This window comes from Gouania willdenowi, chromosome 9 (genome assembly GCF_900634775.1).
Source record: "Gouania willdenowi chromosome 9, fGouWil2.1, whole genome shotgun sequence".
Classification (NCBI taxonomy): Eukaryota; Metazoa; Chordata; class Actinopteri; order Blenniiformes; family Gobiesocidae; genus Gouania; species Gouania willdenowi.
In genome coordinates, this window is record NC_041052.1 from 25948485 (window position 1) to 25976300 (window position 27816).

Below are 27816 nucleotides of genomic sequence, written 5' to 3' on the forward strand. Positions count from 1 at the left end.
TAGTGCTCAGTGTTCTCCTTGAATCAAATTTTCTGTATTTCAATCCTGCAAGTCTGCTGTCAAAATTTAAAACAACACCCATATTAGATTGTTGATGCAATTTTTAAAAGTTTTTTAAAGAAAGGTTTAGGGGCTATTAAATGTCACGATTGAGGTTTAAGTGTCTATATTGCCTGTAAATAAAGCAGTGCCGAGCCGTGCATTTCACACCTAGGCCTTCAGTGATGTCCAACACTGAATTAATCCACCTCTTAATACCATCATTATGACGTCATGTCTCTCTAAACCATACATTTACAGTATACAGAAACAAACATAGTCGAGTACAACTACTTTATTTCCGGAGCATTTAAAATCAATACATCCGTATTAACAATTAAGAGTAGTAAAGTAAAAGTTATATGATCGCTTGGATACTGTCACAACTTGAAAATAAAAGGAAATTAGTCAACAAAAGTCCACTAAACAGCACATTGTCGCACCCGTAAAGCAGTTTCATGCATTCATTTCCGACAGTGGTGAAATGGTGTAGCCTACTCCTTGAACGTCCACTTTGATATAGATTAAAGCGAAACAATTCAGTCCCTTCACTGAAGTCACAGGTGCGCCAGGAACCGGCACATTATGGGCTCTGTCTCGACTGTAAAGCGCAGGCTGCGCCCGGCGCTGCACGGCGCAGACCACTCCACCAGACCGTCAAGACAGGGCTTACAAAATAAAATCACAAAAATGTAGAAAAAAAAGAAGAAAAAAAAGCTTTGTACTCACCAAAACGACTATCCCCGCTTATTTGAACACAAAATCCATCCTCCTTTCTTTCCTCAAGAAGACTTCAATGACTGTTGTACAGTTTATCTGTCCGTCTCAGTTCCACCAATAAGTCCTTTTCTATCGACATGGAGGCTAGTGCTGAAAGCCGAGTCTCTCTGAACCTGTGAGCCAGGGATACCGCTCGTAGTTGCTGCTTTGAAAGTGGCGCACAAACCCTTTTCCTGGCTGGGACAGGTTAGCTAGCACCGGGGGTTGGACGACCTAACGGGACACCAGCTTCCATTTGGTTAACGTCACTCTACTTTGCATAGCGCTGCCTCTCACTAGTGCGTATCCAATCAGAGGACGTGAACGTCAGAACGTGTCACGTTCAACGTGAGACCTGCTAGCTGGCCCTGATGTCGCCAACTCGAAATCTGATTGGTTATCACAATCTGTCTGTTTCAGTTCAGTTAAGTGTACAGGCGCCCCCACTGTTAATAAGCGGATTCGGCATCTCGCTGCGCGCAAAGCATGCTGGTCCGGGTCAAAGGTCAGGACTACCCAGCTCCCGCCTAGCTCGTATCATAAAACATAAACATGGCCGAGTCTGACAAAGATATTGAATATTTTGAGCATTGTAAAGTGGATGTTTTAAAAGAATATTGTAAGAGACGTGGACACGTTGTTACTGGGAAGAGGAAGAAAGAACTGGTGGCCCTCGCTTGGGCATTGTCATTTCAAAAAGCGCCTATAGTTTTGACAAAACAGCAGGAACGAGAGGCTGTCAACCTTGATTATAAATCTCTGCTCGAGATCGATGTTGACAGTTGATCCTAGGGGGATCGGGCATATTGTGGCGAGAAAGAAAAGGACGCCAACAAACCCCCGAAACCTGCTGGGTGAGAGACACCTCTCTAACATGTACACCACAATATAATATTTATATACTAGTTTACTAGTTAGCTTTAATGTAGTACAGTATATGTCAAACTTACTGATTTAATCCATTCGGCACGAAGTTCTGGATCTTTTCTTTCAGTAGGAAATGGGATGAGTACGTATGGCGGTTCGCATATACATCGTGAGGTTCCTTTATTGCACTCGTGAACGGGGCAAAACTCTTTCATCCACGTATTAAGCCCATGTGTACCGTTGGAACAGCCACGCACTGAACAATGGGACCCTGGCATAATGCCTTAAAACGACTTTAAGCAAAGTAAATGCCTAAAAGTCTGTATAAGTAGCCGGTTGTTCCACTAGACAGGGGCTTTGTTGACACGCTGGGCAGTCGTGAACTCTGACCCGGATATATTGACCCGGGAATCGCGCATGCGTACTGATAATGCTGATTTGGCTTATTCTGAAGGCCTCGGGAAGATTTCGTGGAGCCTGGCAACACGTGACAGCTCAAATATGATTGGATGAAAGCTATAAGATAAATATACAATCCTGGAAGCAGCGCAACCAAGAGGAAAGCTATGAAATGAAGAGAAAAAACTATGGGGAATAATTTAATACATATTTATGAAAAAATATATTAAAATTAAATTTATTTTCTGATTATGTTTAGGCCAGCAGAGAAGGCCTTGCTGGCCCTGACGGCCCACCACTGAAATAAAGTGTTTTTCTTCGTACTATACTGTCTAATCACACTCCAAACCATGTACTGGTATCTTTGGTTTAGAGCAGAATTGTGCAACTGTCAGTGGCTGTTTGCCTGTAATTGGTCATCTCGATATGTTATCCCTTCAATAGCAACAAAACCCAGTCTGGAGTGCACACTGTCTTCCACCCTCCATTCCAGCACCCCGTGACCTGTGATACAAAAGGTGGGTGTAAAAGATGGATGGATGATTTGTTTGTTGCACTGACTTCATTTGTGTTGATGTCTTTCTGTGCAGAAAGTCCTGCCCTGCCTTGTGTGTTTGCCTCTAAGCAGACAATATTGAGAACATGTACGGTGCATCTCTGACTCGTACCTTTTGCTGGCAAACTACAGTGGAGAGACTTTATCCTGCAAGATTAAAAAATACCCAAATTTGGACAGTAGAATTGTCGAGTGATGCTTAGTTAGTTGTAATCCCAAGCTCTTCCCCCAAAGCCAGTTTCCGGGTATCACTGACACCTGTTATGGAGCTTTCAGGACTGTTTTCAGAAAAGAACAATTCCACCAAATTTCAGGTCAAACTAATGATGCATTATCACTTGTAAGGTTTGTCTAGTGCCATAAAATGTCTTTTAGAAAAAGTCTTTCACCGACCTTTACCCTCTGTCTCTCTTTTTCTTTGAGGTGCAGGTTTTGTGAAAGAAGGTCAAAAAGCAAGTCTCTTCTTTATGCAAGGCTCAGATATGCAAGCAGGGAACTTAGTGTGCCCCGATTCAACAGAAAGGCTATTGTAATTCAACTTAGTGATGAAATTATTGCCAGTGCATTTGTATTTCACATATCGGCTGAATTTGTAGCACGAATGTCTATGTCTCCATAAAAGTAAGTTAAGACTTGCACTTGCCATATAAAGAGTGAAGATTGACAGACATAATTATTGACTATTCATAATTGTATGTGGTGTCTTTTTAATGGCAATTATCTATGATAACACTCTTTTTAGGAGCTTGCTGTAAATCATTTATAAAAAGTATGCTGTAGGTTTCTAAAAATGTAAAAAAAAAAAAAGCACATGACATGTATTTGGTAATAGTGCTTCATTTCATTGCATAATTTCTCCTACATTGTTCTTTTTTCTTTTCTTTTTCTTGTTTGTATTATTCTGTTTTATAATGCCTTGAACTGTTTTTAATGTAAAGGGTTCAGCGACATATCGCAATATTACGTTGCGCGATTCTTGGTTCGATTCTAAATGCATCCATATCGACCTTTATTTAACCAGGAAAGTCTTTTCCACTGCAGGAGACATTGTAACTGCACAAAGAAGTGCTGAAACCTGGGCATGTTGACCAGCTTGTGTTTTTTCAATAAAATCTAAAAAGAAAGTACTAACTTTCTGCATTTATTTGTTGTTCTAGGCATATTCCTCAGTAAAGTTACACTGAAGTCATGTTGCATTAAAGTCACAGTTGGTTTAAAAGCCACAGGCAAATGTATGTATTTTTTTATTTTAAGTTGTTGGCAAATGGCATGTTAAAGCCATTGTTTTGAATGTAAAATATGCCAATAAAATATATTTCATACACAATGCTCTCATGAAGGTGTACACATTTAGAGATTAGTTGCTTCTGAAGACATATATTAAAGAAATTGCAATAATGATCTTATACTTTAATATCAGGATATAACTTATTGTATCGTGACCTATGTATCAGGATACAAATCGTATCGACAGATGCCAGGCATTACACACCCATCCATCCACCCATTTTCATACCCGCTTATTCCCGTTTAACAGGGTCGCGGGGGTCTGCCGGTGCCAATCTCCGGCTCTCATAGGGTGCTGGGCGGGGGTACACCCTGGACAGGGCGCCAGTGCATTACACACCCCTAGTAGATAATCACTTTTAATTTGAAGTAATTTATCATTGACTTGGGAAACAGTGAGCTTTGATGACAGTAAAAAGCTGTGACTATGGGCATACACTGGGAACAGATTATGACTGCAGGCTTTAACATGTGTCTGCAGCAAATTTTTCAAAAGCTCACCTAAAGTCCACACTGAGCTCACCTCATCTGTGCTTCCGGTGTGATGGCTCCTCTTTCCGGAGACTAACTGTTGTGCGTGGCTCCATGCAACTTCCTTTTGAGACTGTGTTAGGAGTTTCTCCAACTGCCATGTTTTCTGGCAGCCCATTGTCTCCTGTCGCAAAGAAAGAGATACCGTGTTTGTTGATGCACCCATCACATCGTATTTGACTCAGAGATGTCCTGTTTGCTGCAAAGCATTAACCTACCATGACAGAACAGTCTGCATGCTTCCACCAAGGCTTGTCATGGTCAGCAGTGATGCTTGATGTCATAACTACAGCATGCTCAGATTATGAATATCTGCATTTAGTGGTTACATAATAAGGATGTGGATTACTGTTAGTACACATAAACAGAGACCACTGGTACAGCTGCCACAGGAAAAACATGAACATTAAGAAGCTTGTAATCACATCACATTGATTAAACTAACACGATAGTGAGCTGTGTGTATACATTTTACAGTCAATTCATTGACATTATATTTGAATGTTAGTGTTAATTGAAAAAATGGTAAAATAGGTTAACAACAGATTTTGAGGCACACTTCACTGCCCATATAGCATGTGGTCTTTTTCCACCTGATATTGTGGGGATGCTGCAGCAACTCATCCATCTCTCTATCGTTTTCTATTTTTAGGGCCCGAGTAGGACCCTATTGTAATACACTTATATATTAGGACTGGGAAAAACCTTGATATTTTGGGGGAAGTGCACATACGAATGGCAAAATGACTCAATAGCGGCACCTTGAAATGGGCTTTTAGTGAAGCTAATACAATTAGTTTCACATACAGCTTCAAAATTTAATTCACATATGTATCACAACAAGACGAACAAAATTGCCATATCAACTCTTTACCCAAAATGCTACAGGAAGCCGCCATTTTGAATGAACTGTGAGTATTTTGTTAATTTTCAAGATACGTTTTAACATACAGGGTAACTCCAAAACACCTCAAAGTTGGCCGGTATATACAACTGGGCTCGGTGATTAAATGTTATCAAAATCTTATACAAAAGTCTAAGGGCGTCGCCCTGGTGGCGATTTGAACTTTGGTGTTTCTCCATCAAACATCACGTGCTGCTTATCAAACCTTAGCATGCTCCAATCTGCGTCAAACTTTACATGTGTTTGAGCAGAGTCCTGCCCTGATCACATCCATTTGCTAACATCCATTCACAGTCATAGCACCACCTCCTGGCAACAGGAAATTGTTTTACACATTGATGTGCTGTTATTAGCTAGTTGATTGTATTCACCTCCAATGTGGTGTCAATAGCCTTAAGGCATTGATCAGGATTCATGCAGAAAACTGTGACCTATTGTCAAACACCTTGTCTGTGGCGGACAGTGAATTTCGATGTCTCACCATCACTACTAAAGTATTTATACCTTAGCTGTACATGATGCAATCTGGCCCAAATGTCACATGCCGGACAAGAGTCTGGGTCTGAACACATCCATATTTTAAAATGCATTCATAGTCATAACGTCACCTATTAGTAACAGGACATTTGAGCAGCATGCTCCGATCTGTGTCAAACTTTACATGTTTGATCAGAGCCCTGTTATGATCACATCCATATGTCAAAATCCATTCACAGTCATAGCGCCAACCATGTCCAACCATCACCACCAGAGCTGGTGCATGTTTCAGCTGATTCCAGGGTCGTAGCAGAGGTGGCCAGGGCCCACCTCCGAGCCCAAAGCCCCCCCGGCCCCCCTTCCCCTATTTCACCCTCTGTTTTCACCAGACCATACTCAATTACAACGGCTACCATGGCGACCATGACAGAGCCAACAGGGGATTGGTCAATAAAGCTGAAACTTTATAGATTTAAATATTCCTGTTAGCTGCCTGTTCACTTGGAAGATGGGCTACGCTTATGGAAGTTATTAAGAGTTTGTAGAGCTAAGTAGATGCTAATTAATTATAGCAGCTTTCATTTGTATGCCAAAAAAATTAGTTATGGTTTAACCCAAGCGTCATCCATAGTTATAGTGCCACCTATTGGTAAAAGAAAATCATAGGCAATATAATTGCACAGAACAGTGCAGGAACGTTTGTGATATAATTCTTGAAAATGGTCAGCTACGTCTCAACACTTTAAAATGTCTGGCACACCACAACATGCAACACACCTCAACATGTGCCACTTCCCGACATACGTGTGGTTGCAAGGGTTTGTTCAACGCTGCTTGCAGCTTTAATTACATTACTAATGCAAACACTAACACTAATACTTTTGTGATAATGTCACTCATTGTGATGCACTTAGCAAATAAATACAAACGTACAATTAAAAAAAAAAAAAAAAAAAAAAAAGGTAAAATATGAAGGAAAAACAGGAGAAACACATTTCACTCCCCTCCTGGAGTAAAACATCACACCCCCTGCAGCAGTGTCTCTGAGATGGTCTGTCTTTGGGACCAACAACCACCCCAAATCGTAAGATATAACCTAACCATTTATGTTTTCTAATTTTGTATTTATTCAAAGCAAGGGTGCATGATAATAAAACATATCACAGCAAGGTGGGAAAACAGGTCTAATGATAATACTAGAATGACTTCAAGGTTTTAATGCTAGAGAAGGACACATATTAATATGTTTTAAACAACTTTTCAAGTTAGTTTAGAGGAAAAACTGTTTTCCTTTGCAATAATGTGGAATATAATTGTCACCACCTACTGTTCATAACAGTAGGTGCTCTTTTTCCTAAACCAAGTTAAATGCTAGTGACTCTGAAGACCAGTCTGTGACCTAATTTTGAGTCAGAACTACACTTACTGTATCTCTTCTTTTAAAATATGTTTTCAAGAGTACACTTCTTCTTTCTGGTAGTAGACATTTATTCCACACTTAGTTAGTAGATATATTGTAACAATAGAATTATAGAGCTTTCCAAATACTTTCATTCCTCTGTCCTGTCATGCAGGCCAATGTGTCCAAAATTCTTGCAGAAATGCCCTTTTAGCTGTTGAATCTTTCTAGCCTGTCACCTCTAATTTCCGTTAGACTGACTGCTGCAGAACTAGATTCAGTTGTTGAACTTCAAGTTTAAAATCAGATACATGTTTTATTTACGAAACTAGTATAAAAGATACCAACAATACTATCAACAGTGTTGTCGCTAGACTTTTATACAAGGGATGACCAGAGGGTGGGAAAGGCTTTATCGGGGGTCCATATAAATATAGGAAAATGTGTTGTTGTTCTAACCTAGTGCCTATTGCCTTCATAATCCAGATACAACTTTCTTTGTGTGTGTGTGCGTGCGTGCGTGCATTTGTGCTTGAATATGGTAAACAAACGTGTACCCTGCGCCTGCATGTCTGCACGTCTGATCTACATTTTCCATAGACTTAGAATGGACAAGTCTGTCCGCATGCTTTAATGTGCATACACATTAAAGTGTGTGCACACCTGCACCACACCTGAATGTTCACCTAACAAACATAAATATATCAGTCATGCATAGATGCAGGTCTGGCATGAGTGAAGCTACAGCGATCAGGTGCATATGGCGAGCCCTTCTCCTTCTGTAGGTTAGGGTTAGCAGTGGCACTGTCCACTCGCCATAGGTGCCCTTCACTATCGATCACCGTCTATGTGACGTATAAACACTCAGAAAAAAATATTAGGCACTTACGTGTGCAGGCGTATACACGCGTGCAGGTATGTAAGTGTGTGTGTGAGTGTTCAGTGTACAACGGACCACCATTTCCTGTCCAATCACAGCAACGCTCTGAGTCAGATCGTTGCTGTGATTGGACAGGATACAACACTCAACACACACTTACTGACGTGTGCACGCCTGCGTAAGCGCGGTTTACATTTCCCTAACAACCACTATTTACTGCGGACAACACTAAGGTTTTATTTAATGTTGTACGAATATTTCAGCAGATTGGAGCCAAAGGCCAAACACCGATATGAAGGGAAGTTACATCTGGTTGGTTTGGATTCATGCCCTCAAGGTTCATGAAAAACGAGCCGACAACAGGGCCAGATCTCCAATGGCCTGCTATTTATGAGTACCTCATTAACAGCCCTGGTGTCTACACAATGGAGAAGATGAGGACTTACAAAAGCTTGGATGCATATATTTTCTGTTTTTGTGTCTATATACAGTAGGTCTGTGTCATCATGATAATTGGCTCGTTGCGCGATGTGGCTATGCTAGGCTAGTGCCACTAATAATACAGCCTTAATTAAAACATTAATGTGTATATGAAGTACATTTCTTTATTCAATATACTTACAGTTCATATACAAGTCAACGCATTGTATATTTACTGTTAATTTCACATTGCTTGTCTTCAAGTTAGACGTACTAGCCATAAACATTTCAGTCATTACTGAATAAATTACAATTTAAATGTAGGCTAATTCATAATCAATGTCATAAAATCAGTCAGGAAGAAATTAGATCCCCATAATACACAACCTACCATTAACGAAAAGTCTTCTGCAAACATACGAAGTTCCATCTACGTTTGTTCGCCTCAGTGCTTGGATCCAAATTTCTGTTTCTGGCCTTTTTCTGTCTGTATTCTGTAAAAGGATATCTTTTCCTTCAGCCAGGCGTGGTTATGACAGCCAAATATTACACAGGATTTGGGCGTTATACAATAAAAATCAGCCAGACTGCAAAATCTCCATTGTGATATCAGCGGTAAATAGTGGTTGTCAGGCAAATGTTTACCACTCTTAAAATGGTGGCGAGCGTTGCAAAGTCAAGTGCTGACGTCACGCGAAAAGGTGTCAATCACCTGAGGTGACCACTGGCCAACTGGTGCTAACCAGAGGTGACAAGTAACAAAGTACAAATACTTTGTTACTGTATTTAAGTAGTTTTTTTTTAGGGTATCTGTAGTATATATATTTTTATTGCTTACTTTTTTAAACAAATATCTGTACTTTCTACTCCTTACATTTTAAAAATGAGCTCGTTACTTTTAAGACCTTCAAAGATGACGCCACGACGTAAAAAAACACAAAATGTTGGTAGTTTGAGCTTTTTTCTGTTGGCAGGTCCCTTAGTTTTATGGTTAACATTTTCAAGTTTTTAAAAATATTTAACTGAGAAAACACTAAATATTTACACAAAAAATACACAAAACTACACTAAAAACGATACAAAAATACACTAATACACAAATCACTACAGAATCACACTAAAATGGCAACAAAAGAGAAAAATTATACAAAAAGACAACAGAAAGATACAAAAAAATACACATAATGACATTACAGAAAAATATACCAAACAACAAAAATAGAAAAATTGTAAATAGAAAAAAACAACAAACTAAACAATATTTATTCAAAAATGCTAAATAAATGCTAAATATGGACAAAGCTGCACTCATTAGCATATATATTTACTTATGCTTTGTCCGGACAGGTCCCTCATAGACCTTGGAGGTAGCTGCAGGTCTTACCAGATGGGTTATAGCAGAGGCTGCACCCGTTTTACTTGTTTTTATTATGATAAACCTAAGGGGGGCCTGACTTTAGCAATAACTAAGGCTCATCGCGCAAGCGGCATCGATAAAAGGTGATCTGGGGCGCACTGGGGGGCTCGGCTCCTTGGCGCTTTCTCGGGTGTGTATGTGCAGGGCGGTCATATACCAGTATATGTGCAAAAACCGCTACCGCAAACCCAGGAACTGCCCCGGGCCCGCAGATGCAGTCAGGCCAGCAGAAAGAGCGGGGACCAGGGAGCCCCAGGCCACCCCCCACGGCCGAGCAGCCCCCCAGACGCCCCCAAGATCCCAGGCCGAGAGGCAGCCACCACCCCCCACAGACACATCCGAGGAAAGCCCCAAGCAGCCGAGCACCCAGTGTATCCCACCACCGACTCCAACCCCCAACCCCAAGGCCCCCTGCCAGCATCCCGCCCCCCCACCCACCCACACCCAAGCACCCAACCCCCCAAGGGGAGGCCCCAGAGAGCCCCCCGCCCGAGACCCCAGCAGAGGAGCCAGCAGTTTTAGGTGATCAAGGTTGAACCTCGATAGAACCTTAGGCAAAAAAAGTGGCCGCCGGCCACAAAGTGACCCCCGAATGATCGCAAAGCCCAGGCCACCAGGCGCTCACTCTTGAGCCCCAACCCCGGGCCTGGCTCTAGGGTGGGGCCCCGGTAGTGCCAATCTGGGCAACGCGAACTTGATTTTTGTTTTACAATATAATACAATTTTTTTACCCTATCTGCATCTGCATTTCAGTACAAGATATGGTGGCTTTTGCATTAAATATAGAAAATTGGTATAGAAAAATAAGAAAATGAAGAAAAAAAACTTGGAAAACATTTAGTTAAGAAATATTTTTAATAATTTTAGCGAAAATATCAGTTTTAATACAAAAAACTACAAATAAGTTAAAAACAAAGTGGCAAAATATGCGCTCTTGAAATAAGTATCATGACTGTATGAATTTCATCATAACTTCTATTTCAATCATCACACACAAGATTATATAAAAGTAATAAAATGTGCTTTCACATTAAAATGAAGGCACAATTAAAAGTTCTGAGTGATTTCAATTTAATTGGAAATTGACTACAGTGTAATCAAATGTTTATAATATATGTTAAATAGCTATGCATTCTGACATTGTGTGACATTGTTTACATTCAGTTCTCAGGAATTACAGCATGACAGAAACACAGGTCACATTCATGAAGCTCTATGATGGCAAACATGATTTTGTCCTTTTCTATTGTAAAACTGATTAATTCTTATGTCTGTGAATAAATGCTACAAACAGTAAACTGTATCCTATCCTATAGTGTACATGATCCATCAGAAGTCTTCAACAAGGAACTCAAATATTTCACTAAAAGATTTATTACCCAATCTCTTTGGTTTTCAGGGTACTACAGTGTTTTTTTGGATAAGTTGTTGCTGATGAAATAGTGACTTTTACAGATAAATATTATGATTATTGAAGTGTTTATACCAGGAATGGCTTTTGTCATATATTAGCATGGCCTGTTAAACATTTAACATGATTCGCAGAGAAACATAATATAGGACAGTGAGGTTATGGATTTTATGGTTTGAATTCGTTTCGGGCTAGCACTATCTAGACGGCCCTTGTCCAAGTAGCTGCTGAGCTAAATATCTTTTTAGCTCAGCAGATACTCCAATGAAGAAAACAGCTCTATAGTTTGTTCTCTGTGATACACTGAATACAGAGAGGTCGATATTATGCTTGTATCATTTTGATCATGAGATATCAATGCAAGAAAATTGAATCTGTGAATATCTATCTAACTTAATGTATCTCAGGCATGCAGCCAGGTACCAAATGATCCACAGACTGATACTAGTCATGGACAAGGTTTCTAGCCTTGCAAGATGGCTGAATGAGCTCTTACAGAAAGCCGTGGCCGCCTTCATTTCTGCCTCTCCTGGCAGCCGCAAGTTTATCATACTGAACAACAGCCCCGAATAATGAGGGAGTTTGATCCATCTGAATGAAGTGGGTGCAAACCTTGAGCACAAGATGCCTCTCCTTTAGGGTTAACTCACCTTCTGAACACACCTTTAATGATAAATAAATAAAAAATATGCCTTTAAGTGTGCTGTGCTGCCCAAAATAGCACCCATACCAGTGTGTTAATGTAATGTGCTGTCACTTTATTCTTCCAGATCCTGTCCCAGTATGATAATCTCATTGGTACAAAGTGCTTCATACACATTGTGCAACAGCTGTTTTCTTTGATGGTTCTTGGTTAATGAAGCAGGTCAAGGATTTTTCACAGCAGGAGCAGCTGAATGTAGAAAGGCTTTGCCCTCCAAAATGTGCTATTCAAAGAATGCAACTATGATGATGGTGAACAAAAGCAGGAAGCCCCCACATGTGGCAAGAAAGAACATTTTCTGTAGAAAAAGAAACAAGATAATCAATGGGAGAGAGACCATAAAGGCAAAATCAATGTGAACATGTCTAAACCAACAATATTCGTGACTTAATAGTGAAATGCAGATTAAAAGATGTTTGACTGATATATGGACATTTTGGGGTGTGGAGGTGTTGTTACATTGTGCAGTGATGCAGGTCTCATGCAGGAGGTTTGGTTAGTCCCACAGACAGGCCGACAATCAGTGCAATGACAGCGAGCAGAATCAACACAGAAAAGGCGACGATTATGTATTTCTGCCAAGTGGAAAGCAATTTGTTAACAATAACTAAAGATACGTCTGAGCAAAAATTTTACAAGGAAAAGCATGACAATTTTAGATAGCAGTATGTTACTGAATAATGCCACAGAAATCCTGCTATTTTGTAATAGTTAATAATGGCAATGGTTTGTATTTGGCAACATTAGAAATGGAGTCATACTCTGCGGGCTTTCTTCTGATATCTCACAGCTTTTTTGGTCTCTTCCTTAGCCTGATAAATGTATTCAGCTGCATTGGCAACATTTTTCTCAATGTTGTCAACCATGTCCCCCTGTAAATGAAGCAATCTAAGTTACACCTACAAGAAGAATATATCTCAAGAATTTGCGAGATGTGAGAACGTCATCTCTGAGTATTTGGTCAGAAAAAAAAAAACAGTACTATCATACCTGAGTTTCTACAAGCATTGCTATGTCCATGAACATTGAGTGGAGCTCTTTAATGCTTGACTCCAAACGCATAATGTCTCGGTGCCGAGACTCTATTTCATCAAGAGCTTGGCGTGTGATCTGAGAATCAGAGAATATCTGAGGGAGAAATTAGATCACGTAACATATTATTTACCAACTGCACAGTTCTTCACATTAACCCAAGCATGTGGCATTGCTCCGCCACTGAGTGGCAGTGTCAGCCTTTTTTTTTTTTTTTTTTTTTTTTTTTAACTTTGAACAATAATGGTGATTGAAGGAAACTTACATCAGAGGTGAAGATTGATGGATTTCCACTTTCCAACATGTCCTCTAGTTCTTCACTGGTAGTCACTCTTCCAGCTGAAATTTAAAATACAATGTCTTTCAATTTCAAATAATGTAGCTTGACAGCATTTACGTGTACAGGGTTCACATGTTTTCACATTCTTTGGTTAATCAAAGTCCCGAAATTGACCACTGACAATGTGTGTGTTTGTGATTGGCTTTCCTTGTATGTTAGTCTTGTGACCTGCCCTACTCTCTCTGTAGGCTGCAAAAGTGTATGTAGAGATATGGATTTTTTTAGGGCCGATGCCGATACCATTTTTTTTTCCATCACCCTTAGCCGATGACCGATATGGACTGCCAATTTTTTTGAGCCGATATTTGGAGCCAATACTACTTTTGTTCCCTCAATTTCCATAATGAAAATTATACAATCATGACAAATGTCACGAATTGTAATTTTTAAAAAAGGAAAATTTATTGAAATTAACAAAGGTGAGGTATAATGACAACAAGTAAAAAATATTTAACAATGATTAAAAACAGGGGATGTAGAACAAGAACCAGTAAAAAATATTTAACAAATATTAAAAACAGGTGGTGTAGAGCAAGAACAAGTAAAAAATATTTCTGCTCTTTGTAAATAATGCGGATCGGCGAACGCAGCATCCCGCATCGGCCGATGCAGATACACGTAAAAAACTCAAAGATTGGCCGATAATATCGGCTGGCCGATGTATCGGTCTATCACTAATGTAGAGCGTTGATGGAATTTTGAATACAGTGTATGGAATTGTTTGGACTGTGACGTACAATAAGCAAAGCAAGGTTTCAGGTGTTAAATACACTTAGGTTAAATAAGTATTGAATATAAACTGAAATCCTTTCACTTGAAATAATATCTACAGTCTTTATAAAGGCAATATATACAAAATTAAAATGATCTACCCAGGATGACCTTAGAAAAATGTACCAGTTTGAGTCTGCAAATGTGTAAAGACGCCCAGTCTAAAATACAATAATGTCTCCTAACACCACTGTATGAAAACACGTCTAAATGCAACAAGGTAACGAACTTCTGAGCAAGACAATACAATTCGTCATCAGGATCCAACAAAGACAGAGGAAAGTGGGACTTAACCTTTGAAAAAGGCTGAAATATAAGCTTACCAGAGCCTATGTATTTGTGTTGTCAAACATTTGTTAAAGAGCGAAGGTGATGTGGCCTAACATCATTAGATGAGCATTTAGGATGAAAACATGCTGACAATTCTTATTCAGTAAGTCTCTGTGGAAATCGATTTTGATAACTGCCTTTTAACACGTTATATAAGACATTTTCCAGCCAAGTTTATATAAGAATAAAATCATTTATAAGAATGATGAATTTACATTTATTGCAATCAATAGACACCCAAATTTCATATTGTAGCTAATGTATTGTAATAGTTTATAGAAGTGCCTGGGCATCACTGGCAATCATTTACTGTTAAACTTTGGTCTGATACACACACAACCCAGCAGTGACGTGCCGTGACCACTAGGGTTGGGTAGGCACGTTGCAAATCGAGACCACCAATGACAATTTCATATGTTTCTGCTGGCAAGTGTTAATTCAATTCAAATCAATTTTATTTGTATGAAGCAATTTCCAACAAAGTCATCTCAATGCGCTTATCAAAATATAAAATTAATAATAAGAAAGAAAAAAACAAGATCCACATGAACAAGTATTTAGCCATCTAACAAAATCAACATCGTAAAACACCATTAAAGAAACATAAACAATTATTTAATATAGTCTCCATACTCTCAAGATTTATCTCATGACATGGCAGCGCATCCGTTTGTTTGTGTTGGAAACACAGAAACACGGAGAAAATAACAACAACAACAACTCGGAACAGCCTCAGTGAGGAGCATCCACAAAGTCAATCCTTCCTCTTGTACCATTCACTGTGAAAAGTATGAAACATTTTCTGATGTTACCTTTGCTGAAGGTCTAATAACTCAGGTGTTGGTCTCCCATCTTTTAAAAGCTGTCGTTTTTCCTCAAAAAAAAGTTTCTCTATCATCTCTAGCGCTGTCATCCTGCCTGCAGTGTTATCCCGCCCACTCGCTAGAGCGAGAGAGAACGTAGCAGCAGCGGTCACATGGGATCAATTCACTAATGCACTGTGAAGTTACGTATAGCATTTAGCATAGCTCTCTACTCTGCCTTTGGACGTAAATGGTCGTCATCTTGGGGAACTGACTGAGCATACTTAAACACATAAAAACACGCTATGGGAACAGAACGAGAGCAGCCGTGTGCTTTTGGGAGGGGGTGTGGCCTCCTCCTGCCTTACAGCGGAGTGAGATGGCAGCCGTTCCAGGAAATAGCGCTGTTTAGTAATTTGGGCTATGAAACGCACAAAATGTGGACAATTTCAAACTTACAGGTACTGTAGGCTATTGGAAATGGAAAAATTAATAATTTATAATTATATTATAATTAAAACAAATAATCAAAATATCAATTCACCCTTGGGTAGGCACTGCCTACCTTGCCTACCCTGACTGCACATCACTGCAACCCAGGCTGTTGTTGCGAATAATATTTCCTTTGTTCAAATCAAGTATCAATTATCTCAGAACACTTAGCCACTGCACTTAAGAAAAGGATACAGATTAGTGAAATTAGCAAAGAGGAAAGTAATTAAACAGGGAGCATTCTCAACAACATAATGATCATAATAATAAGGCAAGACCTGTATTCGCAAGACAAATACGGATTTGGCAATTGAAAATTGGCAATGACAACCTGTATCTGGATTTGTTGACGAGTTTTTGTTTTTACTAATGAAATTGAAAGTAATAATGTAGAAAAAACAGAAGACTGACCTTGACCTTAAATATGACCTTGAGCAAATGTTGAGGTCACACATTGACAACAGGAAATGTTTCTCAATGGTACCAGTGGCCAAGTTATAGGGAAAAAAGTATATATATATATATATATATATATATTTGTTTGTTTTGGCTGAGCTTTGTCGTAATGAGAGCATGAAAGTCTCACTTTGTTCACTTTTCTGAGGAGTTCTTGACCTTAAATATGACCTTGAGTGAAGGTCAAGGTCACACATTGAAAGAAAATGCTGTTCAATGGTACCAGTTTAAGCACTGTATCTCAATTTGTGGCCAAGTTATAGGGAAAAAACCTTTTTGGAGAGTGTTTTGTGTTGTCATAAACTTTGACCCCTGCCGATCTTTTTACATGTGGGTCGCACAGCTTTGATCCAATTAAATAAAACACAATTTTCAATTGCCAAATACAAATAATAAGAACTCCTATTTGGGCTTCATACACGTGCCCAAACAGTTTTTTTTTTTTGCTCCTTTCTTACTGCAGGGTGAGCCCAAACACCTTGCTCCAATTTGATGACGTGTTCCCACTTTGATGACGAATTTGAAGCGGCACTGAACTGGAGAAGCCATGCCTCCAGGAAGCTCTCTGCCGTGATTGACATGTAAACAGACACGCCCACGAAGGTGAGCATTTCAGCGTCCTTCGTGCAGTGCTATGTATGTGTTTTCTACAGTCTGTGTATATACCGGCAAACGCCCAGCCCCCATGCTCTGTCTCGTGTTTATAAAGCAGCATGAGCTCGGCTACGGAGTGGGTGGGAGGAGGAAGTCAGTGTCTCGTCTATAGACACGCCCACTCATGAATATTCATAAGTAGGTGGCAAAATCAGCCTGTTTGTGTAGAGTTGCTTAGAAAGTGACTTTTCAGAGGCTAAAACTCCAGAAAACAGGCGAGTTTGGGAAAATAAACCTCAAATACTATGTTTTTGGGATTCTTAGAACAAATGGAGATGGGTGAAAAACTGCATGATTTGGGACCTTTAAAACAGGTTTGCTGTGAACATTATGGTAGACAAAAAGAGGAATTCCAGATTGATCTGTTTATTTCTCAAAAGCAGAAACCAATCCATTGTAAATCTATTTTGCGTTTGTTGGAGGTAAAATAATGTTATTTTTCTTTGTGTAGCTGTTAGACTGTTTGAACTCTGGTGTAGCTCTCTAGCCACTCTCTCTGCATATTTGCACTCTTTTCACTTTTCTGCTCCTGTGAAATTGTACACGGATGCTTAATTAATTCAAGCAGGATTTCATTCTATCCATGTACCATGATGTGTCATAAATGACGATTAAAGTATCCTTAAATCCTTAAAATGTGCTCATCATACAGAGGCTTTAGAGTTTAATTATAGTCACTTCCTGCTGTGGCCATTGGCCCCTTTTCCAAAGCAACAGTCTTTAAACAGAAAGCCTTCTCCTCCTGAAGCCATGGCTCCTGCTACTTACACTCTCAGGAGGCCCACACACCTCTGAGCAGGTGCTTACCGCAACACAGACACCTTCCACCCAGAGGGACACACACAACAACACATTCACAGCACACTACGACTAGAAAAACATATTGATATAAAAATGTGAATAAATTGGGCAAGTCTGTGTCCGTGCTAGCTGGGGTTGGTGTGTGCTTGTCAATGCCAGGTAAACGTCTACAACACAGACCGCTGATCGCTCTGCCCGTTACCAGAGCAACCAAACACAGCGAGGCGTCTCCTGTATCAGGCTCTACTTCTACGCTGAGAGGAGAACTGGAGCCTCTCATTAATGTTGGCCACAGGGACTTTTATAGTCCTATTTCTCTTTGCTCTTATATAGTTTCATGTTACTCATGTGTATGAAGTTATACAAATAACTTGGCTTTTGTCACAGTAGTTTTGAAGTTAAAAGGCCAAGCATAGTTTGGGAACAAACGTGAGAAATATGAAGCCAAGGCTGGAAATACAAATAATGAGCTTGGTTGTTCATTACCATATTTTAGAGTATTGTAGATGTTGTGGCGGTTTGGCACAGCGTTTATTTGGTCAAAAGGTTTTGGGGAAGAGAGCGGTCTGGGATTCTGAGGTAAACCGGCTTTCAGCATGTGTGCCTCAGTGAGTCTGCTGCTGTTCAGTGCTCTCAGGGTTTTGTATGTTACTAGTCATAACATAGCGGAGCTTCCTCATGCAGAGACCTTGGTACGATGGTATGTTGCCTGCTTAGGGCAGTCTGACCAGAACTAACCAGGAGATAATTCTGTATTTACATGTTAATCCCCTCTTAGTTAAAAAAAACATATATATATTTTTAACACAAATATATATGAATTACAGAATCACAAGAGAGAGACCAACACTAGACACTAAACAACAAACCCTCACTTCCTAACACTAAGCTATTCCCAGTATCTGCGTTCTGTTCAATTTCCTATTTTATTCTATATTTCTAATGACCCTTTACAGTCAGTCATTGTCTTCCCTGACACCTTATGCCAGAAAAACAGTAAAACAATCAAAAAAACACTCACATCCCTTTGAAAGCAGTGTGCTGGATCAAAAAAGCCAAAGACGCAGTGAAAAAAGGTCAGCATAACTGCGTAGTTAGCTCCCAATTTTAATTTAACTTACACCAAAAAACGTGACGTCACCTTTTTTGGTGTAAGTTCAATTCATGTTTCATTTCTTCGAGGTTTATAATTTTCTGAGCAGTATTTGGTGCTTTGTTGTTTATTTCATATTCTATACACCTAACGTTTAGTTCATCCAAGCATTAGAAAACGTGTTTGCACATTAAGTTGTGTTTCTACACAAAGGTACATCTGACAGAATATGAGAGGAAGCTGGTGATGTCTATTTTCTACATTCAATGTTCACACAGCCTTTCTATCCACTGTACATACAAATCTGGCAACCGAAACGTAGCCACAACACACAAGTATTTTCACTCTGGTTCCTGTTTCAATTGTTTGTCACTTACTTATCTCCAATTGGCGTTGAATCCTTGCTTTGCTTTTTTCCCGAAAGAAGACTTGGGTCTCATTGTATTGGGTCATGACTTCCACAAACTTCCTGGACAGCATGGTGTGCTAAAGCCAAAACATTAGGAAGAATGTCCCGATGTGAATTTGGACTTAAACACCGTCCTATTATAAATAAATATATCTACAAAGATTTTCAGAGGAAGATATTCTTTACATAAATAAGAAAGACTGTTTGAATCTCCAGATCTGACTTTGTCTGGAGAACAAAGCCAAAATATTTGTCTTTCATGTGTTTATAGTATGTTCACAAACCTTATTGTTCATTCTAACATGACGTTTGCCTGCAGAGGTTTGAAGGATGTTGATGACTATCTGCAAAAACCCACTGTTTCCTGACCTGTGTTTTCTGGATCCTGAAGTCAACGGAGGTTCTGATCACGACATCGTCTTTGGGAATACTCTGTTCCATGGCTTCAGAGGCGGGGAATAAAATCACAATCAAACTGCTTTGGCAAACAACTCATGCTGCTTTATGAGACAAAGGGGAAAACTCACTCACATTTTAATTTTGTTTGCACAACCTTTGCATTTCCTTTGATGTCGTTGGTCAGCACTCCCAGCTGCTGCTTTGTTCCTTTACACACAAATGACAAATGTCCAAAAGGGTTTGTTTGTAAAAACAACATGTAAAATATAAAGAAGAATTAAGTATTGTGTTTACTCTGAATTCATTGAGTCACAGGCAAAAACTGGACAGACAATACAACAGTAGTTCCCCTTTGCTTCCCTTCATTAAAAACACTCAAAATAAAACAGTTGCAGTCTTTATTCTGAAAAATGTTTTTTGACTAATGAAGACTGTGGTACTTTAAACTCAGTGAACAGTGTCCAGACTGCAAGAGGCCAGAAAATCCCTTTGATAGTTCCTTTTTTTAGTTGTATGATACAAATTATACAAGCCAAATCTTTAAGTAATTTTGTGCAAAAATAGCTAAACGTATGTCAAATCTTTTTTAATTCCAAGCCGAGGTTTAAAAAGTTGATTGATATTGATATTATCAATCAATATTTAATACAGTAAAAATTCTAATATTATTGCAACAAATAAAATTAGTTTGAATGTATTTCCGCTTTGTCTTTTTTTATGTAGTGAAAGTAATACATAAGCATCCTAGCATTATTATCCTCTTGGGTTTCTAACAAAAGCATGGATTACCAAGTATTAGATTAAACTAAATAGTTCAAATGTTTCATAAAAATAACAACAATAATAATACATTTTATTTGTAATGCACTTTACATTTGACACCAAATCTGAAAGTGCTACATTGGACGACTGAATGAGTACAATACAATACATGTATTGCTGGTACTTACTGTCATCTGGTTTGGGTGCTGACAGGATCCTGCTGTGCATCTTCCTCACCTCTTCCACTTGATAAGAGATTTTATCAATGAGTCCCCTGACTTCTTCCACCTGAATGCACAAAAATAACCCCTCATCAGTAGCAGGAATCACCCACATTCTCTCAACCAAACTGAAAGCTTTACCCTTCTGAAAAACCCCTCCATGAAGCCATCTGCCTCCACTGTATGAGACACATCCTCGTCTGTAGTGATACTCTGTCAGGAAAGAACACGATCAACCGACTGAGTTGTCCATTTACATACAGTCAAAGTTAGAATAATAACAGACATACAGCTGATAGTTCAGCCAGTCGATCCTTCATCACACCCATGAGCTCGTCCTCCAGATCAGGAACATTTATTGGTTCATTCACTGGATCATTCTGAAAGTCTCCATGTGTGGAAAACCATCCAAAGACAGTGCCACTAAAAACTACTGGAAGAGAAAACGCTGTAACTCAAAAAGGGACGAAATAAAGAATTTGGAACGATATTAATTTAAGAAGTAAAAGATCCAGTGTGGTGTGTGAATACGCCTCTCCTCCGTGCATGCGCTCTCTGTGCGTCCCCGGAATGTGACACCAACCCATTGTCAGCATAGAAAGACAGGAAGCATAAGCAACCGGTTACAACTATTAAAAAACACCTTAAACAGAGGATACTACGGTTTACTAAGTTTATTTATGTATTTACTTGATTGTTTGTTTGTTCATTTATTTATTTATTTATTTATTTATTTATTTATTTATTTATTTATTTGTAGGCCCGCTGCGCAACATGTGACAGTAGGAGGATACATAAATATAAACGTGACAAAGATGGCTCGTGCTTCCAATCCTGACCACCAGATGGATTGTTAAAGCACAAAAATGGCTAGGTAAAAATATTATTTTGGATGAGATGGAAAGTGTGGTTAAAATCAAAAATATCTCCTACATTATTGACATTTTTCTAAATTGACAAACATTTTTTTTGTTCAGTGTCAAACAAACTTAATAGGCTCTGTTTGTTTGTTTGGATGATTATAAATTCATAATATTGTCCACAAGAGAGCAGTGTTGAGCTACATATACAGTGACCAGGCTGCCTTTCCCTGCGGATTTACTGAAAATTACTTTATCTTGAAAAAGGCAGAAACCCATTAAGTGTGAGTTGTGACCAGAGGTGACAAGTAACGAAGTACAAATAATTTGTTACAGTATTTAAATAGTTTTTTTCTGATATCCGTAATTTACTTGATTATTATTATTATTATTATTATTATTATTATTATTATTATTATTATTATTATTATTATTATTATTATTATTTTATTTTTTATTTTTTGGCAACGTTTTACTCTTACTTCTCACATTTTGAAACAAATATCTATAATTTCTACTCCTTACATTTTAAAAATGAGCTCGTTACTTCGAAGATGACGCCACAACGTAAAGAGACGTATTTGTAATGAGTGCTAAATTCTCCAGGGGTTCATAAAGGCTAACAGATTGAATTTATTTCCATGTACCAGTTTTCTACAAGTTTTTAAAAATGTTCTGGGTTGCATTGAGCATTTGCACCATTTTTTTTTAAACAAATGTTATTTATTATGAGTGTAAAATCCTCCAGATGTTTACATTATTTCCATGTACCTGCATTCTACATGTTCTTGAACAAATAAAAGATATGGAATTTCCTTGTTTAATTATTGAAGGGACATAGTTTTAGTTTAATACCGATCAATTTTTTTTATTCAATTATCTGTACTTTTACTTAAAAGTACTAAAGAATAGTACTTTTGGAAGCGCTGGTCGTGACTAAAGTTGTACATCTCTTAACTATCTAAACAAACAGTCAACTGATTGTTTCTGGTTTGATTATACGTTTGTTATATTTTAATTCAATTTCCAAAAATTTTGTTCAAGAAACAGCACAGTCATATGTGCTGAAAAATAAATGCTTACGTGCTTTTTAAATGCTTCTCTGACGTGTAAAGACATTTATTAACGTGTGATCGTTTAAATCAAATGACACAAATCCTGATCTCATCCACTTTTCGCCCAATCTCCAATTACGCACAACCAACGCCATTTACGCAATGGTTTGCCGCCCCTTCTCTGAAGATCCAAAGAGTGACATCACGTTTTGCTTTTCCCACGTTTCACCCAACGACCGGTCCGCCTCCCCGAAGCCTCTCCAGCCCTTCCACATACCAGATCTAGACTCAGAGACAAACGGGGAGCAGCTGAGAGCAGGAGAAGACCTCTATCTCTGCGTGGATAGGAAAGCTCCACCTTCACATTTCATCATGAAACTTCTCAAGTGTTTTTGCCTTGTGCTTTAAAAACTTGGTGTTTGCCTTATTTTGTTATTATTATCATTATTATTATTATTATTATTATTCTTTTTAATCATTTATAATAATCTTTCACCGGGAACCCATGGGCTGATCTGAAGTTGCATGTTGATGGAATAATGAATATTTCTTCCTGGATCCATCTTAGATTCTGGATTTTATTTTTTATTTTTTAAATTAATAATATTCATTCAAGCCCCCATCAACAGAAATGCAACTTTCATTTCTTCTTCACATTTTTACTACTTTGATCTATTTTCTGAAGGTAAGTGTGTGAAAACAAAGCTCACCTTTTAATTTCAGAGGCTTTCTAAGGAAAACTGCAATACTGTGTTTGCAGGTTTATGCTGAGGTGGTGCAGCCTGTGGAGCATCCAGGTAGAAAATAATAGCATTATAATGTGCAGGTTAAGCTAATAAAATGTTAGAAATTAAATATTACTAATACTGTATAATATCCAGCATTATTTATTCACTAATCAGAGTTGTATTCCTTACAATCAACTTATACAAACATTTGTTTACTTACAACTTTGTCAATCTATTAAAAAATAATAATTATACAGTGCTAGGAAACACACTTTTAGTAATAATAGTGTGTTTTTTTTTATTCTAAAAATTAGTCTTAGGATTGTTGTTTGTTGGTGATCTCTCCGACCAGGCCTGCAGGTGTTGGCATCTGCCTCCCATTATTGGTCGCTGGATGCTGTGGAAGGTATCCATGAGCTGTGGGACCAGATTGGAAACAGACCAGGTTATGTTAACGGAAGCAACATAAGTATGTGCATATAATAATAATGCATATATACTTATGGGAATGTGTCATCTTACTATCTTGTTGTGTTCACCATCCTTTATAAAGCCTCAGTTATTATGCTTTTGTATTTGAGGCATGTTTATATATAGACAAAATTTAAAATTACTCAAAATCTTGTTTTATCAATGGCTAATAGCTTAATTATTCATGACTTTGAGCAGCAGTTTTGTTTGGTCAGTCCACAGTCTTTGAGTTGAAAGTAGAAGAGGGATCGGGTATAGACCTGAGCATGATGTGTAGAGTCACCCTGCCTCTGTGCACGCAGCTCGCCATCACTCTGTCTCATACCTGTGCAGCACGTCCCTCCCATTGTCTTCTTTTCACTGAACAACCTGTCCCTTGTTTGTGTCTCTGTATTGTTGTGAATCACCGTGTTTTCTCATTTGTGTTGTCCAGCGATCAGAATCCACAACCACACTGTGCTCCCTTCTTCCCATAACTCTTCCTATGTGTATACCAATGACTCTGCCTACACTAATATTTCTGCAACAGTAGGTGAGAATCCATCACTTGTCTTCACTGAAATGTATCTGTGCTCCATCCACTGCCTTCTGTGGCTTCTTCTGCATCACCACACGGTTCAGAAAAAGCATTTGACACTTTTCCTCTATTCCATTCCATTCCTCAGTATTTATAGCTCAACCTTTTAAAACCAAATGTTTTATTTCAATTAAGTTCCTTTAAGTTGTTCCATTCTACCTGATCATCGAGGCTCTACTGTAGAAATGATTATCAGCACAACCTGCTCTTGGAGAACTTCTAATCACTATTTGTGGATGTTCTATTTAAAAAAAACAAACAAACAAACAAAAAAACACTGATAGCACTTCTTTATGTAAGTGGTTTGAAAATTTGAAAATGAAATTATAAAGGAGCATTATATGTACTGGGTTTAACCAGTTATTAACTAGTCTTACCAAGTTTACACCTGTGCTTTGTCACAGACATTGTTGAGGGAATGGTCAACAAAGGCATCTATCTGAATGGAGACAATGGCGGCACCTTTCTTCACTTTGGAAACTACCAGAACACTTGCATCAGTGACCCTACGCTGTGTGGCCCCGAAGGTGAGTTTGTCAGAACTGTTCACACTGATTCTCTTCAAATGATGCAACTCTTTGCATTAACAGTTACCATTCATCTTGCAGGCATTACCTTTTCCTTTTTTTGGAAAAACCTTGAGCGAGAGTCCCGTTTTGCCATAGCCTCTGGAGGGAAAGTCATTTCCAATGGCTTCTCAGTGTTCACCAACCCCTTTGTTGGGTATGTGGAGTTTTACACTCGAGGCAACAATCACAGATGGAAGGCCAACATCAAAGTCCCAGGTACTGCTGCTGTTTGACTTTGAGTTGGCTTGAGTATGAGTGTGTTTGTTATAAAGATGTTTATCTTATGTGGATTTATACTCAAAGTCAAGTTTCAACATTTTTGTAGTTTTGATTCAAATTATAGCAAAACTTTTTTTTTTACATAAAACTGTATTTTTTCATAGAGATTAATAGACATTTTTCAGGGTTGACAGAAAGTCACTTGTGCTATGTGACATCCATCGTATATCGTTATTTGATTAGTTCTAAGAAAATAAGAAAATGCATTATTTGTGTATTTTGACACCTACCTTAACTTTACTTGAAAGTTTACAACAAATCATTATTTGAACTGCGTTTTCTCAAGAAATGCTGTTTTCATGCTACTTTTACTTTGTCTTTAAATGAGACCAGATGTAGAAGAAGTGAAAGAGTTGTTGTTAAAAAAATGTTTGTGATGGTTAAAAATAAAATGAAAAGTAACTGTGACCGAGTCAAATAATCTGTTAATGGAAATACGATTCACTTTTTAAAAGAGAAAGGGAAAAAAGGAAGAAAGTTGCTAAACTGTTTTGACAAAATGCAGTAAGATGTAAGGAAATTACTTCATTTGTGTACCCACCTGGTTATCAGATGACTTGTGTCATCCTAGTTTTTGATTCTGGGACTCAGGGGCTGTGCCCTTGGATGTTTTTAATCAATTTCAATTTATGCGATAAATTAAAGTTGATCAAATATCATCTGGTTCTCATCTTGCATCACGTGTCAAACATTCAGGACTTGTTGTCAACTTTGGTCACTTTTCACTTTTTTTTTTACTTCATAAGGAATTATTTAAGGGATAAGACCAAACCTTAGAGGGCTGTGTGACAGTGTATGTAATTTGGACTTAATCTGAGAGAATAACACTTCATAAATCTTGGCGCTAGGATGTAAACAATAAGGATCAAACATCAGGGTATGGGTGGACACTGGTTTTATATTTCATCCAAACAAAAGGATAGTTATTGTTCCCAATGTGTTTTCAGGTGACAGATGAGAAAGCAGGTTGATAGATGGCTTATATCACTGCCAACACCCATCTCTTTAAACCAAATCTTATTGAAGTGTTTCACAATGTTTAAGGGCCTAATCCATCAAAACAATTCTCACACCACTAACAATGTGATTTTGCATGCAAAAGCAAAAACAGAGACATTTTTTTATGATTGTGCAGATTTTCATTCTTTCGAACATGTCTATGATTTAAACATCTTACGTGCAATATAAATCTTCAGGAAAAATATCAAACTGCTGAAAGAGTCAGTAGCCTCCCAACTTACTCAAATACACTGTAACACTTTTAAACTAATTCTATATTAAAGGCCCAAAATATAGTACATTGTACTTTACACGTTTACTATAAAAGAAAACTCAAACAATCTATATCACATCGTTCCCATAAGGAAACCAAATATTGCAACACTGAACAAAAATCATACTTAGCACATGACAGCTGATCAGTTGTCACATGTGAGCTCTACTTTTATACATTCTAACCAGCCCTGCCTAAAATGTCACAGTGTGGGATTGTGTTTAAGGGTCCAGTTCTAGAGACAGCAGCAGGTGACATGAGTGGGCATCCAACAACAAGTCCATTTAATTTAACACAAATACAAAACAAACCACAATGAAAAAACTCCAAGAAACAAACTTCAATACACCAAGAGAACAAGGAACACAAATACCTTGACAAATGACCAAATAATCCACCAGCACTTACTCAGTGACTAAACACACACACACACACACGCAGAGACACACGCACACACACACACACACAAAACTTTAACCTACCTTATAGGGCAGTGGTTCCCAAACTTTTCACAGTCCCGTACGCCTTCGGACATTTAACCTGAAGCCATATACCCTCTACTCCTGCACACTGTAAAAAATCATAATGATGTAATGTCATACGGTACAATGTAGCCCTACAGTGAAATTTGTCTCTGAGTTTTATTTATGCTGTTAAGGAATAATATATAGTAAAACAAAGCTGGAAATCCACTTTCACACAAGTGCGTGGTGGCAAAGGGCATCAAGCACGTTTGGAAAGCGCTTAGCAATGTACCTCTTGTCATATTTGCATTTTTTTTATAAGATTGATTCACTGTCACCACTTGAGGGTAGAAGACACTCAACAGATACTACATTTCAGTTCCTGATGCCTATAGAACTGTCGCCCACCCCCCACTAGGCTCTGCTGATCACCTCATCATCCTACTTGTTCCAGCCTACATCCCAGTCATTAGGAAAGTATAGAAGGTGACCAAGACCATCAGGCAGTGGACCAGTGAAAGCATAGCCACTCTTCAAGGTAGCTTTAAGTCCACCAACTGGAGCAACCTCCTTTTTCCTCTGATGACCTTAATGTACAAGTGGAGGTGGTTTCGGCATACATTAAATTCTGTGAGGATAATATTATCCCCTCCAAGACTGTCACCATCTTCCCCAATAATAAATCCTGGTCACCAAGGATCTGAAGTCCATCATCAACAAAAATAATCAGATTTTTTTCTGTGGGACAGAGATGGAGAAGAAGTAGATAAATAAAGAGGTCAAGAGGGCCATTAGGATCACCAAGCTGAGCTATAAAAACAAGGTGGAGGAGAAATTTTCACAGCGAAACCTCCGCTCAGCTTGGCAGGGTTTGAAGAACATGGCATCTATGAACATCATTACCACCAACAACCCTGTTCACATCCCT

General features: G+C 38.5%; 2 protein-coding genes and 1 long non-coding RNA gene across 6 annotated transcripts in view; 2 read left to right on the forward strand and 1 right to left on the reverse strand.

Moving 5' to 3' along the window:
• The first annotated feature begins 200 nt into the window (after nucleotides 1-200).
• Nucleotides 201-21821, forward strand: LOC114469329 (uncharacterized). The gene is made up of 3 exons (XR_003674759.1): nucleotides 201-275; nucleotides 15489-15493; nucleotides 21809-21821. It is a non-coding gene; the product is annotated as an uncharacterized LOC114469329 (long non-coding RNA).
• stx2b (syntaxin 2b) lies at nucleotides 11915-21166 on the reverse strand. The gene is made up of 11 exons (XM_028456737.1): nucleotides 20903-21166; nucleotides 20754-20825; nucleotides 20580-20679; nucleotides 19762-19836; nucleotides 19600-19673; nucleotides 19199-19307; nucleotides 13347-13420; nucleotides 13040-13177; nucleotides 12811-12921; nucleotides 12509-12624; nucleotides 11915-12347 (listed from the first exon to the last, which is right to left on the reverse strand). Exons 1-10 carry the CDS (start codon nucleotides 20939-20941, stop codon nucleotides 12529-12531), a joined length of 888 nt encoding a protein of 295 aa, XP_028312538.1. The 5' UTR covers nucleotides 20942-21166; the 3' UTR covers nucleotides 11915-12347; nucleotides 12509-12528.
• Nucleotides 21822-22755: 934 nt separating the features above from the next.
• The window catches only part of adgrd1 (adhesion G protein-coupled receptor D1), a 56999-nt gene continuing 51938 nt past the window's right edge, over nucleotides 22756-27816 (forward strand). Inside the window, exons 1-6 of one of the 4 annotated variants that reach the window (XM_028458013.1) lie at nucleotides 22756-23212; nucleotides 23288-23324; nucleotides 23608-23724; nucleotides 24160-24258; nucleotides 24708-24830; nucleotides 24912-25088. In XM_028458013.1, coding sequence (XP_028313814.1) covers nucleotides 23159-23212; nucleotides 23288-23324; nucleotides 23608-23724; nucleotides 24160-24258; nucleotides 24708-24830; nucleotides 24912-25088 — 607 coding nt within the window. In that variant the 5' untranslated portion in view covers nucleotides 22756-23158. Of the gene's footprint in view, nucleotides 23213-23287; nucleotides 23325-23607; nucleotides 23725-23748; nucleotides 24259-24707; nucleotides 24831-24911; nucleotides 25089-27816 lie in introns of those variants that run through there. The other 3 variants (XM_028458014.1, XM_028458015.1, XM_028458016.1) reach the window with 3 other exon arrangements.

What these genes read in the sequence shown, in the direction of transcription:
- stx2b (XM_028456737.1), bottom strand. Translation starts at nt 20,941, where the DNA reads ATGGGTGTGATGAAGGATCGACTGGCTGAACTATCAGCT. An exon ending in TCAGGATCCAGAAAACACAG is followed by an intron (nt 19,308 to 19,599) that starts GTCAGGAAACAG and finishes TTTTGGCTTTAG; the next exon opens with CACACCATGCTGTCCAGGAA. An exon ending in CAATGCTTGTAGAAACTCAG is followed by an intron (nt 12,922 to 13,039) that starts GTATGATAGTAC and finishes CTTCATTTACAG; the next exon opens with GGGGACATGGTTGACAACAT.